This window comes from Rattus norvegicus, chromosome 4, assembly GCF_036323735.1.
Source record: "Rattus norvegicus strain BN/NHsdMcwi chromosome 4, GRCr8, whole genome shotgun sequence".
NCBI lineage: Eukaryota > Metazoa > Chordata > Mammalia > Rodentia > Muridae > Rattus > Rattus norvegicus.
The window spans coordinates 158419443-158439826 of NC_086022.1; the positions used below are offsets into that span (position 1 = coordinate 158419443).

The 20384-nt window shown below is 36.2% G+C and overlaps 1 protein-coding gene across 1 annotated transcript in view; it reads left to right on the plus strand.

Moving 5' to 3' along the window:
• Positions 1-227: 227 nt before the first annotated feature.
• The window catches only part of Vom2r49 (vomeronasal 2 receptor, 49), a 47108-nt gene continuing 26951 nt past the window's right edge, over positions 228-20384 (plus strand). The window contains exons 1-4 of the mRNA NM_001099515.1: positions 228-442; positions 1558-1855; positions 8578-9387; positions 18415-18639. Of these exons, the coding sequence (NP_001092985.1) occupies positions 228-442; positions 1558-1855; positions 8578-9387; positions 18415-18639 (1548 nt within the window). The remainder of the gene's footprint in view (positions 443-1557; positions 1856-8577; positions 9388-18414; positions 18640-20384) is intronic.

Below are 20384 nucleotides of genomic sequence, written 5' to 3' on the forward strand. Positions count from 1 at the left end.
TCGTAATTATGTGTTTTCTTACTGAGAACCAGGATTCCCAGGTGCCAAGAGTGAGGTTCCTGAGCCCTGGGAGAATCACAGTGACTCTGTGATTATAAACTTGATCCACATGGACCAGATAGCCACATGATTTATCAGTTTGTTGATGTGCTATCAGGAACGATTAGCCCAAGATTCTCAACTGAACAGAGATTTTTGTGTTTTATCAATTATTTGTCAATGTTAGTATGAAATTACTCATTGCTTTCTCTCTCCTGATTTTGCTCACTGCATTCCAGGAACAAATTTCTTGTTTCTCTTTAAGTAAACCTGCTTCTCCTGGCTACTATCAAGACGGGGATTTTGTTATTGGAGGACTCTTTTCCCTTAGAGTGACTGCTGGAGACACTAGAAGCAAATTTGGCTTTACAGACACAACCCATATACCAGAACATGTTTATGTGTAAGTGTTTGCTTCTCTCTTTAAAAAATATAATTTCAGGATTTCATACATTTATAAAATATATGTTGATCAACCAGCTGTACTGCTTCTCGGAGTCTCTGCCTTTCTGTCTGTTTCTCTGTCCCTGTCTCTCTTTCTCTCTTTCTCTCTTTCTCTCTTTCCCTCTTTTCCTCTTCCTTCCCTTCTCTCTCACTTTTTAATCTACTGAGTTAGATTTAGGCATGCCAGTACTGCAGGAGTAAAAGACATAATCTAGAATGTAGGCAAGCTACCAGGACAAACCTCCTACTGAAACTGACCCTCCCTTCCCCAGTAGCCAGCAAATGCCAGTAGCTCCTCAGCCATGACTGGCTCTGTGTGTGACTCTCCCCTACTAATGCTGAATTCTCTTAAATATGTAAGAAGGTGTTGAAAACACTTTTCAGTTGAAGTGTTTTCAGTTTTTCCTTGTTTTAATTAAGCTTATTGTACTGAGAACATTATTTTTTTCCTGCTTAAATTGACTTGACACTATTCTTTTTCTCAATTGCCATAGTTTACCAAGCACTGTGTATTTTCCCCAGGTTTATCCTATTTTTGAAGACCACATAAAATATTAAGTTTCAATGTTTGATATTCTCATATGCTTTATTCCTCAGCTTTACTTTCTTAGACACAATTCCACAGTAAAAAGTTACAATTGTACATTAGATAGTACGTGGTGATGCAAATCTTTAATTCCAGAACTTGAGAAGCAGGAGGATCTATGTGAACCTGAGGTTAACTGGGTACATGTAATGAGTTTAAATACATCCTGGGCTGAATAATCAAGACTTGGTCTCAAATAAAAGATCAAAAAACATAATTGTGAATTTGATAATAAGCTGTATTATGACTCCTCTTCTTAAAGATGAATTCATCTATATTTTAATATAGAATATCCTGTTTGTTTTTTTGGAGTGTCATGTGAATTCTTTATATGACTTAGATTGTTATAAATAAAAATCCAGAATTTGAGAGGGAGCATGGAAGGAGATGCAGGGAGAAAAGGAAGGTAAATGATGTAATTATATTTTAATTAAAAATTAGTATTAACAAAACCCCACAAAAATGGTCTTTCTAATTTTTCCTCCTAGGGATTTCACCAAACATTATCAGCACATGTTGGCAATGGTTTTTGCTATAGAAAATATCAACAAGGATCCAAATATTTTATTCAATATGTCCCTGGGATTCTATCTCTTCAATGTTGACTTTATTGAGATGAAGGCTGTGGAGAGTTCTATGGCTTTGCTCTCTGGAGAGAGCCCCGCAGTTCCTAACTACAGCTGCAGGCCTGAGAAGACTGATAAGCTGGTTGCAGTGATAGGAGGCATTTCAACAGGAATATCAACCCAGATCTCCCAACTTCTAAGTCTCTACAATGTCCCACAGGTAGGCAAAGAATCCTGGCTCTTTAGGTTAAACATAGTAACAGAGTAATAAATGCTAATTAATCTATTTATTGTTTATTGATGAGTTATGGGACTATTTAAAACTTTACTATTTAGTTATCATTTCAACTCTAACGTGTAATTTATTCATAAGATGAAATCCTGTTTGTATAAGAAATTTATTTTTAAAAGCTTTAAATTAAAAAAATATAGATACAGTAATAAAACCTGTATTCTTAACACTCCAAGAAAATTTCCTTTGCCTCGTACCACTGCTTATACGGTCTTTCTTTCATATTGAGTTTTAGGGTATCACACAGCATGAGGACTGGCACAATTCTACTCATGTATCTTCACTGTAACTACTCAGGAAACATTCCTGACTATTATACCGTGCTATCAGCTCAGATTGCCACATAACATTTATTTTTACAAAGAACCTTTGGTCAGACTTACTCTGACTGGACATTAGGGTTGTTTCAATTTTCCTATGTTGGAACAAAAGTTGTAATTTCTGTCTTTATTTAAAAGTATTTTCGTTGATCAGTAATGTTTTATAAACACCACTAGAGTATTATAAGTAAAATGCATCTTAATCAGTAATAAATTTAAACAGAGCTACTTAGAAATCTTAGTCTGCAAATAACAGTGATCCAGCATTATCGGTATCCCTGATAGTATCAGTGAAATAACTTAAAATTTTCGTCAAATGAATTAGGTTGCCATATTGATTTATTTTTGCTTTTTCTTTTTCCTTATTTGTTTATATTTGAGACTTGTTCAAGGCTGGTTTTGAAATTCCTATGTCGCCTTACAGAGATCCTCCTGCCCTTGCTTCTCTGAGGCAGAAGGTGTGCACTATTATGTCTGACCATTTTTTTCTTTTATGAGTTTTTTCTTTTAAAATTTTGACTTTGGACATAGGCTTATGACAATTATATCGAGCACAATTTTCATTAGAAATTCATATATAATTGTACTTGTCTTATTTTTGTCACGGATCCTCCTACCACCTCTCAATAACCACTGATCTCTCACCTAACAGCTTCTTCTTCTATTTTCCTGACATAGGATCCTTCCCTTGGCTCTGTAGCTTTTTCACTCCACGTAGCCCCCTGGTCAGCCATGCAATGATCTGCTGAGCTACCAGAGTCCTTTCAGAAGGCCCTTGCCCAAGGTGATATTTTAAAGGTTTCTCCTAGCTTTTCTTTAGGTGTTTCAAAGTTTTAAACTTTCCCCTAATATCTCTGAGCTGATTAGAATGGATTTTTTGCATAGGGCAGAGAGACAGACTGCTCCACCTTAAGTTCTCTGTGTGTAGCTAGATCTTTAGTTTCCTTAGTAATTTTTGGAAGCAACAGTCTTTCCTCCAGTATATGTTTGTGACTATAGTTATGTGAGTTTATTTACTGGTCTTCTATTTGTTTTGTGTACAGGTTTATCTTATACCAACGCTGCTGTTTTACCATGGCTCACTAGTATAATTTGAGATATTGTATATGAATTGACATGTACCAGTACCCTCACTATTTGTCCATTGGGGGTCTTTGTGTTTCCATATGAACGTGAGAATTGCCTTAGCTACTTTTTGATGAGTGTCATAGGAAGGTTGATGAGAATTATGCTTAATAATATATCATTTTGGAATATTTTGCAGTGTTAATTCAGCCAATCTCTGTGTGTCCAAGTTCCTTCTGTTTTCTAGGGAATTTTTAGATGGCTTTAAAGTTTTCCCCCTCTTTCCTTAGGCTTATACCTAGTTGCTTTATTTTTTTTAATTGGACACAAAATTGCTTCCATGTTTATTTCCTCTACAAATTCATTATTGATACATAGGAAGCTACTAGTTTGGATGTTTGTGGGTTTTTTTTTTTTACTTTGATAAACATGTATATCACGTTTGAGAGTTTTCGTACTTAAAGTTCTGGGAAGACTCCAGGAGAAAACATTCAGACATAAACATGTCATATGAGAACAGGGATAATTTACCCTCTTCTTACCCCATTTGTAGGTGTTTTCTTACTATAATGATTTTGCTAGGATTTCAAGCTAAAAAATGAATGGGAAAAGTGATTATTCTCTACCTTTGTTCGCAGTTTTACTAGGAAACATTTTATTTTTCATCTGGCATTTTATCCATGTCAATATTCCTGTTCATAGTATTAAAGTAGTTACAGTTTGGGGTGTATGACATTGCTTTGGGGGTTCATGTTTCTTTTCTTTCTGTGTTTGAGTTGCATGTCTACTGGCTTGGATATTTATTTTGGTTTTACTTATATATCCTCTGATTGAGCCCTGTACTCCTTTTACACAAATGCATTTGTATTTGGAGAGAGAGAGAGAGAGAGAGAGAGAGAGAGAGAGAGAGAGAGAGAGAGATTATGAACCACCTGACACAGTTGCTGGGAATTGAACTTTGATCATTAGAAGTATTTTTTGTCATCATATGATACATGGGTTACATTATGGTCATTCTCATGTACTTTTTTCTTACTATCTGCTTTCCAATGCCTCTCACACCCTCCTGAATTGCTGTTCTGCTCTCTGAAGAAGACTCAACTTTTAGTTCTGTGTTTTATTTCTGTCCCCTGCCTTAGGATTTCTTTTATCATTCTAGTGGGTCCCTTTCTAGTTCTCTCTCTCTCTCTCTCTCTCTCTCTCTCCCTCTCTCTCTCTCTCTCTCTCTCTCTCTCTCTCTCTACACACACACACACACACACACACACACACACACACACACACACACCACTATGTCTCACAATAAATGGGAAACTTAAATTAACAATAAAGGGTGGTTGGGCAGTTTCTCTTGCTTTGGCTTGGAGTGTGGAATATCTATATCAAGCAGTAGTAGATCTGAATTGTGAGGTTGGTCTAATCTTAGTGTTTGTGAAACTCTATGTTGTTTTGATATTGTGTCAGTTCGCATTCCTAATAGCAACAACAAGGCTTCCTGTTTCCTCCTACCATTTGGTTTGGTTTGTTTGGTTTTTTAAGATTTATTTATTTTATGTGTCCACATGTTTCTCCTACATACATGTTGTTTGCAACAGATGTTTACCTAGTGTCCGTAGAGAAAGCCACAATAAGGTGTTAGATCATCTGGATATAGAGTTACAGGTAGTTGTGAACTGCCATAGGGGTGCTGGAAATAAAACCCAGGTCCAGTGCATGAACACTCCCTGTTCATAACTGCTGAGCCACCTTTTCAGCACCTGCTACCTATTCCCCTGAGGAAAAAACCTACGACTGAGGTAACAAAGTAAAAAAGATTTTATAATTTGGATTCCACTGGTGGTTAAGTTTGTTCAACTCTGTTAAAATATTTATTAAACTTTGTGTTTCTTTCTTGCTGAGGAATGTCTGTTTAGTCCATTAATGGGTTTATTAATTTAATAATTCAAATGTTTTTGAAAGTCAAGTTTTGCTCTTTACAGTATGGCCAGCTGGCTGCCTGTGGCCAATGAAAGCTATGTACATGGCCCAATACAACAACTTAAATGTACTCATAGAATCCTGAGACATTTTTGTCATTTCGTCTGTAATTCACTTGCACACAGTCGTAAGAGTGAGCTGTTGAGCTGCCAGTGCTGTGCTGTTGACCACGTTCTATAGATATTTCATTTCCTTTATCATGTTGGCATTTTTGTTTGAGTTTTTCTGTGTAGAATATGTAAACCATCCTTAGTGTATGTAAATAAATCCCTGATATATGAAAATTATTTCAACTTTATAAAATAGATAAGCCTTTCTTTCCATTTCTTCTCTTTGTCAGCCTGAGTGCTGTGTCTCAAGTGGTTCCATGTGTTAGGTCCTCTGTATGCTAAGTCCCGCATCTTTCTTGATTCACTTTCACATTTTCCAGAGTGCATCCCTGAGTTGAAGAAAATTTAGAAAGTTAGTTCAGCAGAGGCTTTTCATTCAACTGACTTGCATTTTGATTTTCAGCAACTTTATTTGGTTATCTTTTTTCAGACTTTTTTCCCTCCACACTTAAAATTTTCTCCACCAAGTGCCTGTTTTCTAAGTTCTATTTAGATTCAAAATTGATTCTCTTACTTCATCTACCAGCTTATGTGAGCTCTGTTTGTGATTATTTGTGACTATTGGTCATTCTACATAACAGAATGTCTCTGGCATCCAATCTCATATAGTTTTTCTTTTTCTCTTTGACTTCTAGTACTGAAGAATTATGACATCATGGAGGTGTCATTGTTATTTGCTCTCTCTCTCTCTTTCAATGTTTATGTATGTGTGTGTATGTATGTACATGTATTCATATATGTCCATGAGTGTGTGCTTGAGAGTGTGCCTGTGTGTGTAGGGGGTTATGTGGCAACTGTTGTGTATGTCAGTACTGTATAAGTAGGCATATCAGTACACCTGGAGGTCAGACAGTCGTCTCCATCACTTCCTACACTGCTGCCTTGAAAGAGGGTCTTTCACTGCAGAGCAACCTTGAGATTTTGAGCTGACTAGATAAATCTTGGGATTTATCTGTCACTACCCAGCTATGTTGGAGCATAAGCACATACTATGTCTGACTTGTTATGGGGATGCTGAGGATTCTAATCCATGCCCTTGAGCTACCTCCTCAGCCTCACTATGTATATATTTACATATATATATGCATTTACTCTCTCTCTCTCTCTCTCTCTCTCTCTCTCTCTCTCTCTCTCTCACACACACACACACACACACACGCACACACACACTTAGCCTACATAGAAATGGAGTCATCATGACATCTTCATGCATGTATAACATTATACTTTGTTTTTCCATCCCCTAAGGCTCTGGCCTATCAGACAGTTTTTGTCTGATGCTTAGGTCAACTCCTAGTCAGTAAGTGCAAACTAAATCCTCCCTCCATAAACTGCCTGAGCAAAGCCTTTTCCTACCTATTCAGTTTCTTGCCATTGTGACCTTCCATTTCCACACCTGCCTCCTGAGTCAGCCTCATACAGGCCTGTTCAAGTCCCTGCAGATTCTGTGAGGTGCTGAAACTCCCCAATCTTAGCATCACACAGTAGGTCAGTGTTAAACAATCAGTTCTTTCCTGAGACAGCAGCTTGCCATAGCCCTCAGAGTAATAGGGAGCTATAGCTTTTCTACTTTGTCAGCCCATTTTCCTTGAGGAACAGCTGTCTTCCTGATAGCAACATCTGTATTAGAGGCCTGAAAGAACCCTAGGCTTGTCCTGTCAGCAGAACAACAGGCCTCTATCACAGACTCTTGCCTTATATTTGGATGCAATTTGTTACATTTCAAACACATTTTTTTATTTATATTTTAAAAGTAATTCCTTCAGATTTTTAGAAACATGTGTAATTAAGAAAGTTATATTAATTCATATAACATAGGTCATGTTTTATTAATTAATTTACTTTTATGGGACACACGGACCCATTATCAAAGTTTATTGATGTAAGAAATTGTATTGTCATATATCGTCTATTTAAAGTGCTTACTTTTGTGCATTTATAAAATATTAAATATCCCTTTATGCTAGTGTTTCCTTCTTCAATGTTTTCGTTTTCCTTTCATCTTCTGATTTTTTTCTTTCCTATTTCTCCTCCTTCTCCCCACCCAACCTTCTCTCCCAATCAATTAAAATGTATTGAGAATCTGCACCCAATTATCATGATTTTGGATACAATAAGTAAAATATTCACTAAATATCCAAATTCAGTGAATGGTGCCTTGCCATGAGCAGCAGGTCAGGGCTTGACCCAGTGGGCATCTGGTTTTAAGAGATTATTTAGGGAATTCGTGTGGAAATGTGTATCAAGTCCCAATCTGAGGCCAGATATTCTGATAACATTATTGTAGAAAGAGGTAGAAGATTCAGAAAGGCAGACTGATAGTGTTGGCTAAACCTTGGAAATATGTTCCTTGGCTAAAGAAAGAATCCCGGAACTCATTAAAGAGCACATTTTAAGGAAAAGGATTGATTCATACCAATATTAGATTAAGTTGAATTGTAAAGTGAATTTGATAATTGGTGATTCAATATAGCAGATTGGGTAATGAATGATCTAGTCTACTCCCCACAGCAGAAGAGATGCCCTAAAATGCATAGGAACGACATCGTAGTCATCTCAATTGAAGTTCTCTGGTAAGAAGGATATGGGGGTGACCAAAGTGTCCTGTTAAAGAGAGACTTTATGACATTCATTAAGATTGATAGTCAGTCTTTTATCCTAAGCAAGCATATTTTAGGATAGTTGACTATAGCTTAAACATTACAGAAAGACAAAAGGCATAGGAAGTTCTAGGGAAATAATATACTTCACTAGTGGATTATAAAATGCTTCATAGATCTCTCATTATTGGATAATTAATTATGGATTTGCAACCTCAAGTGAAAAAGGCATTTAGAATTGGTATTTATCTACTTCCATTATCAGGACGATGAAAATTCTGGTATGGACAGTTACAGATTTGCAAATGCTCTAATTTGATTGATATTACATGAACAGAAAGCAGGAAATAGACTATTTGCAGTCATGTTTGATATATTCTATAAAAGTGGAAAGAAAAAGATCAAATTGGTGTGAGCAGTGAGAAGAAAGTGATGAGTCATAGGTAACAGTGGTATTACTTAGCAAAGTTATTTAACTATTTACTTTCTCATAGAGTTCATTAAGAGAAAATGTAAATCAAATCATTTGAGAAAAACATATTTGTCTTGTGTTAAATAGTAACTTTCTTTCTATTTAGATCAGCTATGCTCCTTTTGACCAGAGTTTTGAGACCAAAGTCCAGCTCCAGTCTCCTTACCAGTTTCCTGTGCACACCACAGCTCTGTATCAGGGAATTATTCAACTGCTGCTATACTTCTCTTGGGTCTGGGTTGGCCTGGTGGTTCCAGATGATGTGAGGGGAGAACTCTTCCTTAGGGACATCACAGAGGAGATGAACAACCATGGACTTTGTGTTGCATTTGCAGAAAAGTTTCCAGAATTTCCTGCTAAGGACACAGGAAACAGGGAACATTTTATGGAAAGATTCACATTGACCCGTGTTATTGTTGCATTTGGTGACACATATTCTCTTCTGAGATTTGTCTATATTATCTTTTGTAATACCCCTTTCGGTAATGTCTGGGTCACAACTTCTGATTGGGATATCACCACATTACCCTTTCAACAAAATCTAGGTTATACATATTTTGGTGGAGGATTATCATTTTCTGTTCACATGGATGAAATTCTGGGATTCAAGAATTTTCTTAGAAGTGTTCAACCTAGGAAATACCCTCAAGATATCTTTATCCAGGATGTGTGGTCAATCTTATTTGAATGTCCCTATTTTGATCAGCACTGGATCAGGGAACTGAGTCAATGTGAGCAAAATGGCAACCTCAGTACACGACCTCTGCATTTTTGGGATATGAATACCTCACCCTCGAGCTACAAAGTTCATGAAGCTGTGTATGCTATTGCCCAGGCACTCCATGAGGAGCTCTTACTCACATTGGAAGGAGACTCACTCCATAAAGATTTACCCCAGGCTCCTCTCCCATGGAAGGTAGCAATCACTGGTCTTGTGTTTTCCTAGGGTGTTTGGGCTTGTATGCTCTTCATTTTGATTTATGATCTTTCCTAATTATTGTTAGAAAAATATTTATACTTTTAGCATACTTCTTTAGGGTACTGTCTTCTTCTTCCAAGTATTCATGTTTATTTCAGCTACATAAAGTGTTAGAGAAAAATGATGAAAACCACATTTTAGTGTTTGAAGGTGAGCTAACATTGCTATCAGAAAACAATATAGGTATGATGCTGAAAATGGATTTTCTATCTTAAGCATATTCAAGCAATAATACTTATACCCTTTGTCACATATCTTTTCCTTATTGCTTTTAATGATTTGTGATAAAATTATAATATGAAAATCAAGAGACTTATACAAATATAAATATGGCATGTTTTTAAGAAATTTTAGGCACATTTGATGACAATAGATTGTTTTGTTTTGATAAACAGATCCTAGAAAGAACTTATAGCTTCTGTAAGTCTAGACATTATCATCTATGTCTCTTCTCCAGTATGTGATAGGCTGACGCAGAAGGATCACGAGTTTGAAGCCAGCCTAGGTGGTGTAGACAGACCTTGTCTTAAAAACAAAATCACCAATCAAACTGAAACAAAAACAGGTTCTTTAAAATGGAGCTGGACTGAATGGGGTAGCACTATCATGACACATCAAGTTTCTACATGTTTCCCCTTCTGGATCTTTCCCACAGCTATTGCATTTCCATAACCTGCCAAAGTCCCTTCTTCTACATCATTGACCACGCTTTATTTTTTTTGAGTTTGTTTTAAGTTTGCTTATTGTTTGGTACTTTCAAACACTTAAATAATGAATGTTGGGCATTTTCTACCCCTACCCCATTGCATTCCTTACCCCTTCTTTCCTGGTTAGAGCCTTTCTCCCAACTAGCCCTCTCTCACTCTCATGACCCCTTTTTGTAGGTGAGATCCTCTAAATGTAGTTAGAGTTTCTCACCCAAGAGTGGGAGGTTGTTACTAGGCTAAGGACTAATTATCCCTTTCGATCACATAAATCTTTTGTGTGTTTTCAATTTTGACAACAGGCATGATAACACATGCAAAGTGGCAGCTCATGTTGAGCTGCATTTGCCTTTCCATGAGATCAGTGATGTTAAATATCTTCCTACACACTATTATCACATGTATCATTTTCTTAAAAAATATCTAACAAATACTTCCTCTGATTTTAACTTTTTGGTTAAATAATTTCATGAGTTACCTATAACTTGGGATAATAACCCTTCATTAAGTGTCTCGTTTGCAAATATACTCTTCCATTCCACAAATTGTCCTCTTACACTGTTGGATATTTTCTTTGCTGCACAGAATCTTTCTTTGTTAGGATAGTTTATCTTAGCTTTTATTGTCTGCCCTTGATGTCATATCTGAAAATACCATCATCAAGACCAATGACATCAAAGGACTTCCCTCTCCCTCTTACTCCAGGAGTTTTTTTTTTTTTAATTCTGAGTTTTTGATCTGCTTTTACTTCATTTGGTGTGTGAAACAGACAAAAATGTAATTGAAGTTTCTCACCTTGTTTGTGGAAGGACTACATTTCACCATTTTTTTTCTGTTCTTGGTGTCTAGTGTTTTCGGTTGGTTTCGGGATTTCTGTTCAGCTCCTCTGTGATGTGTGCCTGTTATAGGCCATGCTTGTATTGCTGTAATTTCATCAAACTATTTGGAATGGAAAATGTGATACTTTAATTTTGTTCTTCTTGATTAAATTTACAAAAGGCATGTGACTTCTTTGGAGCTGTCCTCTCTTGTGGAGATGTTAGGCCTTGCTAGTCTCTGAGCAAAACATCATTTAAATTTTCATAGAGACTGTCCTAATCTATAAAATCTTTTGCATAATGAACTATTTTAAACAATATTAACTTTTCTTAACCTTGATGCTGTTTCCTTCCTATGTCTCTTTAATGCGTTTTGTCAGCATTTTCCAGTTTCACCATAGGGCTATTTTACCTACTTGGTTAAATTTGTTTCTAATTATTAAAATAATTAGGAATAGTATATTTATTGGTATATATTTATTATACTTGATATTGGGCTTCATAAGGATAATTACATTCATGTGTAGAGTATACAACACTATTTTAACTATATTTCATCTTAATCCTTTACTCTATTTCCTCTCCCTGCTGAGATGTGGTGGTTTGAATGAGAAATGTCCCCCACAGGCTCAGGATTTGAACAATTGGTTCCCATAGCATTTGTCTAGGGAAATTTGGATGATCCAGTCTTCCTGTGTGTGTGTGTACATTTCTGTGTGTCCGTGTGTGTACATTTATATTCAAGTGTGTGCACATGTATGCCTGAGTTGATTCATGTGCACATGCATGTGCTTATTAATATCTGTGTGTGTGTGTGTGTGTGTGAGAGAGAGAGAGAGAGAGAGAGATAGAGAGAGAGAGAGAGAGAGAGAGAGAGAGAGAGAGAGAGATTTTAGGCATTTATAAATAACTGAACTCTATAAATGAGAGGAAAAACTACAATATAAGACTTTATGAATCTTTTTTGTTAATATGATAATTTCCTCATACCAATTTCCCCATAAATGCCATAACTTCACTAGTCTTTATAGATGAATAAAATTCTACTGTGTATATGCTAAATATTTATGTATTAATTAATTGATAGATACTGTATTAATTACTTTCTTTTGCTGTGACAAACATCATGTCCAAATATACTCAAAGAGAAAAGATTTGGCTTACAGTTCCAGTGGTAAAAGTGTTCATTGTGTCAAGGAATCATGGCAGCAAGCACTAGGCATGTTGACAGGGGCAGGAGTTCATATTTCAACCATAAGACAAAGCAAATAGAATAAACAGAAAATTCTCTATACTCTCAAAACCCATCCCCAGTGACAAGCTTCCTCCAGAAAGCCTGCACTTCTAAAACTGCGTGAAACAGTGCCAATCAACTGGTGACAAGTGTTCTTTACCTGAACCTATGGAGGATAGTTTTATTCAAACCACTACACACTCCTAAGTTGAGTCATGATCTTGTTATTGTTGCAGTAAGTTGTAATGTCAAGTACCTCTGATACACTAACTTAAGTCCTTCAAGTTAACATTAAGAACTGATGGAGCTGGATCATATGGTAGGTCCATTTTTGGTTCTGTGAGGAACATTCTTTCTGGTTTTCATAATGGCTAAACTAATTTACATTCCCACCAGTAAAGTAGTGCGTAAGCATCCTCTTTTCTCCATGTTATTGCCAATATTTGTTATTATTATATGAGTTTTCTGTTGTAGTGATAAAACACTGTGACTAAAAGTAACTTATGGAAGAAGGAACTTATTTTGGCTTAGGCTCAAGATTGAGAGTCCTTAATGATCGGGAGACAGAGCAGCAGGTATCTAGAATAAGTAGCCGAGAGATCTTATCTTCAACCACATTTAGGAACCAGAGAGAGCAAGTGGAATGAGGCTACATATTTTCAGCCCATCGACATACTTCCTCCAGCAATGCTCCATAGTCTAAAAATTCCATAACCTGTCAAAACAACACTTCTAACATGGCCCAAGTACTCAAATACTTGAACCTACTGGGAACATTGACTACTCATTATATATACATATATATATATATATATATATATATATATATATATATATATATATATATATATATATTGTGTGCGTGTGTGTGTGTGTGTTTTGATTGGATTCATCCCCCTCCCCAACAGCTTTCCCTTTCCTGACTGAGATTTCCATCCTATCCTCTTAAAACCCATCAAGACCAATTCATGCTGCCCCAATAATTTTGGATAGTTTATGTTCTACTGAAGCATGGACAACCTTCTAGAGGCTACATTCTTAAACAGCACTGACTCTCCCCTCCAATAGCTAACAATTTCCAGTGTCATCTCAGCTATGGGTTGGACTTCATGCTCAACTCCTTTAGCCTGGCTTGAGCTTGCTATGTCTTATGCATGCTATTAAAACTTCTAGGATCTCATATGTGCAGCTCCCTACAGAGGCCAGAAGAGTCTGTTTTCTTGTACTCATCCACTGGCCATTATTATGCATTGGTTATAGTTTACTAATTAAAGCATTTTAAAATTTTAACTATATTTATCTGATATTATTCTTCTGCCTCAAGTTCATCCAGATTCCTGCCTCCTACTTACCATGTTATTTCTCAAGAAACTAACCAAAATTCAATATGCAAACAAACCCTTCAAACCAGGAAAACAAAATAAAATCACACCCCAAAGAATAAGGCAAAACAAAATGTCAAAGTGTAATAAAAATTAAAGCACACATAAAAAGGCCTCTGGGAGTCCGTTATTTGTTGGTCACTCACTCCTGAATATGAGAGCTGCCCTGGAGTGGTTGGTGTGCCCAGAGCCACTTTTTGGAGAAACTAGATTTTTCCCTCTCCCAGCAAGAGTAACAGTTCAGTTGTCAATTTTTACTCTACTGACAGGATTTTCATTGATTTATCCATCTATCCATCCATCCATCCATCCATCCATCCATCCATCCATCCATCATTTATTTTCTGTAAATACAACAAAAACATTTTAACAACATAAAACAAAAACTATCACATAGAAGTCAGACAACAGAAAAAAAAAAAGAGCCCAAAATAGGATGCAAGATTCAGGCACATACTTGTTTGCATGCTCAGAAGTTACATAAGAACACTAAAATTGAAGCCATAATATAAGAACAAAGGACCTGGTATGGACCCATGCAAGCCCTATTCTTGCTGTTTCAGTCTGTGACTTCATATGAGATTTGCTTATGTTAATATAGAGGGAGCAAATTGTTTTCTTGGTATCCTCCATCCCCACTGGCTCTCGCCTTCTTTCTGCCTCCTTTTCCATAATGTTTCATGAGCTGTAAGAGGAAAGATTTTTTTTTAATTTTGAAGAAAATATTTTTCTCTCATGTAATACATTTCAAAGGCAGACTCCCCTTCCTCTACTACCTCCAGCTCCTCTGTCAATCTCCTCCGGACTCCTGGACCTCTGGAGCAGACCTCCCAGGAATATCAACATGGCATAATCTTTGAAATGATATACTAATTAACTGTGTTTAATTGTTCTTCCTGGATGTCATTATGGACAAATACTTTTCTTGTCAACTTACCTTGAGATTCTGATTCCTAGGAATTTTTGTAGGAATTCTAACTCACTTATTTTTCTTCTCAGAGAGATTAGACTCTCCAGAATATAGATAATTTCTTGACCCCTTAAAGACAAATAAGTACTGACAGCCTTTTTCTTCTGATAAGTGTAAGACTATGAGATATTTGCCTTTTAGTTTTCTTTAAATACTGTAGTATTGTGCTATCTACAGGGTCTTTGCATTTCCATATATATAGTTTATACTAAGTTAGCTAACATCCACATAAGAACCTACTAGCATTTTAAGAATGGTTGTACTGACTCTACGGGTCAACTTTTATGGAATTGACATATTCACAGTGTTGAGTCTCCTTATTTATGACCACAGAAATTCTTTCCATTAAAAAAGATACTCTGTTAAATGTTTATTCTATAAACTATTCAATAAAGATATTTTGACGTCATTAGCAATTTAAGTGGATTGACCTATTTCTCTATGAACATCTATAGTTATTTTTCTTCTTTGGCTATTTCTTGGACATTGTTAATGGACATATATTTTGGAAAGGTTATGGTTCTCTTAAATAAGTGGGTATTTTGTCAACTTTATTACAATTTATTAGCATTCTTTATTGGTTTTTTGTTTTACTATTTATATTAGTTATTGTTTTCATGTCCCTTTTAGCATCTGGAAAGTTTCTTGTTATGAAGGCCACTTTGCTCTCTTTAATACACTAAGTCCAACCTTCTTTTAATTAATGTTGGCACAGTATATTCCTGCATACCTTGTTAATCTACTGTTGTCTTTTTCTTATTCTTTTCTATTGAGAACTTCATACTTTCACACAACGTGTTTAGGTGGAATCCATCCCTTGTTCCTTCTCCTACACATCCACTCTTATTCATACCACCTATCCTCTCAGTTTAATTGTGCTCTGTTCTTTTGAGCTCAGTGAGTCTACTTAGATCTACATGTATATGTATGGGTTTAAGACCATGTACTCTAGTAGGGGTAAGCTCGCACTCCCTGCATTCTTAAGGAACACTGACTCACCCTATGAATTTCATGTTAAATAGCACAAAGTCTTGGCGGGTTTTTGTTTATCTGTTTGAGTATTGTGTTTTACCCCAATTTGTCTCTGTTTTAAATTCATATATTTAGTGAACTCGCCTTAAATTGATTATTGATATTTATAATAATTAATATCATATGACAATTTTCTATTTGGGGGAAGTTGACTCATTTTGTTATCTTCTCATTATCTAACATCTTTAGAATTAACTGTATTTTCTATTCTACTTTTCTCTTAGAATATCAGTTACACTTTAAAAATTCTGGTGGTTTTCTAAACATAAAAAATACTGCATGTCAGCAATACTGGCACATTCAGCAACCCTTCTGCTTTCCCTTTTCTATTTGTTGTAATAGAGCTGTCAAGAGTTTAATTTTTCTAAAGATGTAGCATATGCAATTTTTTTCTTTGAGAGTTTCCTTTAACATTGCTACAAAGCTGGAACATGAACGATTTTACTCCTGTGTGTTTTTACCTCAGATCATATTCATTTGCCCTTCAGTTTAATAGGATGATTTTTTGCTGATTCAATCTTAAATTAAATCATCTTCCTCTCTAAGGAAGGGATATTTTTCACTTATTTCTTCAGAGAATTGTTTTTCTGATTTTTTTAGTTTCAATTGTAAGATGTAGTTTTTTTATATTCATCCTATATGATCTATTAAAATAATTTATTTGTTGACAGCTATATACAAGCATACAAGTACATAATACCTTCTGTTCACACCCATTTTCCTCCCTCCCTTAACTTTCTCCAACCTCACAGATTCTCCAGTCTCTCACCATGTCTCTATCCTGCATTCATTTCTCTTGTTTTGTTTTTTCTTTCATGACACACTGGATTTATGGCTGTGTGGGCATGAGAATGCAGCTATGCCATGGGGCAGTAGGCACTCAAAAGTGTGGTTCTATCTGATGGCAATGACTTCCTCTCTTCCAGAATCGTTATGGCGCTAACAGTGCTCATGTGAGGGGCTGGACTTCATTAGCCCCTCCCTAATCTCTAGTTAAATATTTTATGGGCTCAATCTTGTATTGGTCCCACACAGGCAAACTTAGCTTCTATAAGCACATGAGTGCCATGACCATGTCACACCTAAAAGACATCATTTCATGGACCTCCTGTCCAGCATCTTGCTCTTGCATTCTCTCCATCCCCTTTTCACAATGTTTCCTGTGCTTAGGGAACAGTCCCATGGCTGTCTCATTTAAATATGAGTATTCAATAGTCATTTTTTTCCTCAAGCACTGATATTCTTGGAAAAGAGAAGATTCTCTGATATAATCTGTCAATTTCACTATACCATGTGTGTAACTATGCAGGAGACAATTCAGTAATGCATCTTCTTAGCAAAACAGAAGAATTAGGCTCACCCATAGGACTCTGATATCCCTAGACATGGAACTTGAATAGGTTTGCAGTAATAGGTATGAGTCCCTCTTTTAAAGATGTCCTCAAATACAATCAGTGAGCAGTTATTTATTCCCATAACAGTTGTGCCAGTATTTCTCCAGTATGCACATTGTATCTGGGAAATTGCTATTATAGAATGTAAGGTCCCTCGTTGGGAAAAGCCTCTGCTGACATTTTTCCCCTAGCAGCTTGTAGTTCAGCTTCTGCCAGTATGAAATGTGCAAGACAGACAGACAAACAGAACAGAAAAGTAGGGAGAAATTTTTCAGCTTATCTCCACCCTAGCTATTGTGCCCTGCATCCATGATGTGGAGTGTCTTCAGGAATATTATCTGGTTCATATATGTAACTAAGGGAAATGATCATAATCAGTATAGTCTTGGTTCTGTTTTATATAATAAACTGTAAAACCTCTGTTCAAATTCTTTTTAAATTATATTTTTTCTTTCTTTTTTGATTTTTTACAGATATTTTATTTATTTACATTTCAAATATTATTACCTTTCCTATTTTCCCCTCCACAACCCTCCTACCACATACCCCCACCCCTGCTTCTAGGAGGGTGTTCTCTTACCCACCCACCCAATTCTTCTCCCTGCCTTGGCATTCCTCTACACTGAGGTATCTAGCCTTCACAGGACCAAGGGCCCCTCCTCCCATTAATGTCCATCAAGGCCATCCTCTGCTACATATGTTTTAACTTTATGTGTAACTTCTTTATATATCTTCAGGTTTGGTTAACTTATCCCCACTTCATTCCCTCTTACTACCATCCACCTTTTCAGTTCTCTATGGCATGATTCCCTACATTTCTATATCATATGTGTTCTTCTTTCCCCTCCCTCTCTAACTACAACTTTTATATTTCAAAAGCTGAATATTTTGTTGAATTTTAGTAATTTATAATTGTGAAAGAAAAAGGTATTTTTCTTAAAAGCTATTATGCAAAAAGCACCTCATTCAAATTGTTCTTATTTTTCATAAAAATTAGAATCTTTCCTAGATTCTAATCTAGAAGTCCTCATTTCATCAGGGAGTGAATGAGAAAAATTCAGTTTTTGATTCTCAATAGTGGTGCTATTGTGGAAAGATCCTTGAACACATGGGCACTGTGGAAATTTTCCTGAACAGAACACCAATGGCTCAGGTGCTAAGATCAACAATAAACAAATGGAATCTCATAAAATTCAAAAGCTTCTATAAGGCAAAGGTCATATAGGTAATAGCACATGACTATGCTAATGTCTACATATAGCCCTATTGCTGGCATATATTAGCCCTATGATAAATGTTTGATAAATGAAATAATAATCAAAGCCCACAGGAATATATAGTTGGGGAAAGAGAAGGCAGTTAATGTACCCATGTTTATTTGCATCTCAGTGACTTATACTTCAAATTCTGACAGTTATTTTCTCCTTTAGCTTCATCCATTCTTACAAAAGGGCCAACTTAGGAGAAGCTCCAATGAGGAGAATGTAGTAAACAAGGAGGTTTCAGCAACCAAGCTTGACATCTTTAATTACCAGTCTCTGCAGAACGGTAGCAAAGCTCAAGTGAAAGTTGGCGAGTTTGTCTTTGAGTCTCACAGTGTTCAGCATTTTTCCCTAAATGAGGAACTCATAACTTTTGGTGAACACCACAGTCAGGTGAGTATCTTTGAAGTCATCACCATGTGCTGATCCGAGAGTGGAATTCCTCAGAAAATGGGGTTAGGGGACTGCTGAGTACCTGCAGGCTGAGAGTGCCTTCACTTTGTCCTTTCCAATGCCAAATACCAGAACTTTTTGTCTGCAGAATCACTGCAAGAATTACTGATTCATTTCGGATTAATTCTTCAGATAGTTTAATTTTTGTAATGATAATATACACCCATGGCCTACATAGTTAAAAAAAGCCTTGGGATGTTTTCTAGATAGTCAAGACTTTAGTAGAAGTAACTGACTTTGGTAAGTAAAGATGTATGGTCAAAAACAGTCTCTGTAAGTAGGTATTTGTAAATATAACTTTTATTTTCATGAAGTTAATTGTCATTTCTGGGGCTTACCGCCCCTATCTGCTAACCTGTGCTTGTTTCTGGAAGCTTCTAGACTCATTGCAATCTATGTCAGGGCTAGAATGTTTATAGACCTTGAGACTTGACGCTTAATAAGATTACCTTGTCTATCACTTTCCAAGTTCAGGCTGGCTGGTTCACATCAGCTACTCTGGCTCAACTCTTCTCCTAGCTGACTTGTTCAATCTGACTTCTCTCAGTTTCTGGCTAAATTTACTCTACTTGGCTTCATATTACCTTTGTAATGTGTTACAATCTTTTGACTGTTTTTGAAATTCTGGCTGATTCTGTCTCTGCCTTCATGCACTGTTCCTTTAAGTTACTGACAGAAGCCATCTAGGAAAGGCTATGGTAAACGAGTAAGTCTTCTGGAGATAGCCCACAGATATTCATGGCTGACAATTTTTCTCTGAGAGGCAAAGACCCCAGAGACTTTGACTCAGATACTGCTTCTTTTTCTTCCCACTACTACACTGCTTACTGATTTCCTGGGTATTTTCCCACCCTATTGGGCAGATTTCCTGAGGAATCAATATGAAGATGTACTTTTATGTAGTAATGCTGCTTAGATGAATTGATGATTTTCTAATTTCTGATCATTATTTTATATTGCTCCTAAATTGATACAAGTATTCTCAAGTGGCCTATAAAATAAAAGTTGCAAATAGAGCTCTGTATAACTTCAAGTCTCATGGACTAATTGTGCTAGGAAAAAAAGGATCGGAACAAATTAATGATCAAGGAAAAAACATTTATTCAATGATAGATCAAAGAAATAGGCCACAGGCATTCACTGTGAAAAAGCAAGGACATATGAAAAACTGTTGCTTTGAACTTATCATGAGCTTATGCAATGAAACACTGCTTTGAACTTATAATCTCCCTTCTTCTGTAATTCCCATTTGCATACCATGTTATATATGAGGGGATTTTTTCTTACATAGAAGATTTTTGTAACTGAAGGCAAAAAGAAAGGCCTCCTACTTCTCGCAATGTATGTTTTTTGTGTCCTTGACTTTCTTTGATTCTTCATTCCTTTGTTCCTTGGTTTGTTTATTTGTTTATTTGATCATTTGTTCGTTCGTTCCCTCCTTCCTTTCTCTCTATTTCTTTCTTCTTTCTTTTTCTTGTCCTTCTTTCTCTGTCTGTCTGTCTGTCTGTCTGTCTGTCTGTCTGTCTGTCTGTCTGTCTGTCTCAGGAAGAGTTAATAACCAATTTGGCCCTCTTGCCTTCCTAGGCAGAGTCCTCAGGATCAATGAGTAAAGAGTCCATGTAACTAAGTTTCTTTTTTTTTTTTTTAACAAAGAGAGCTTTTTATTAACTTGAGTGTTTCTTAAT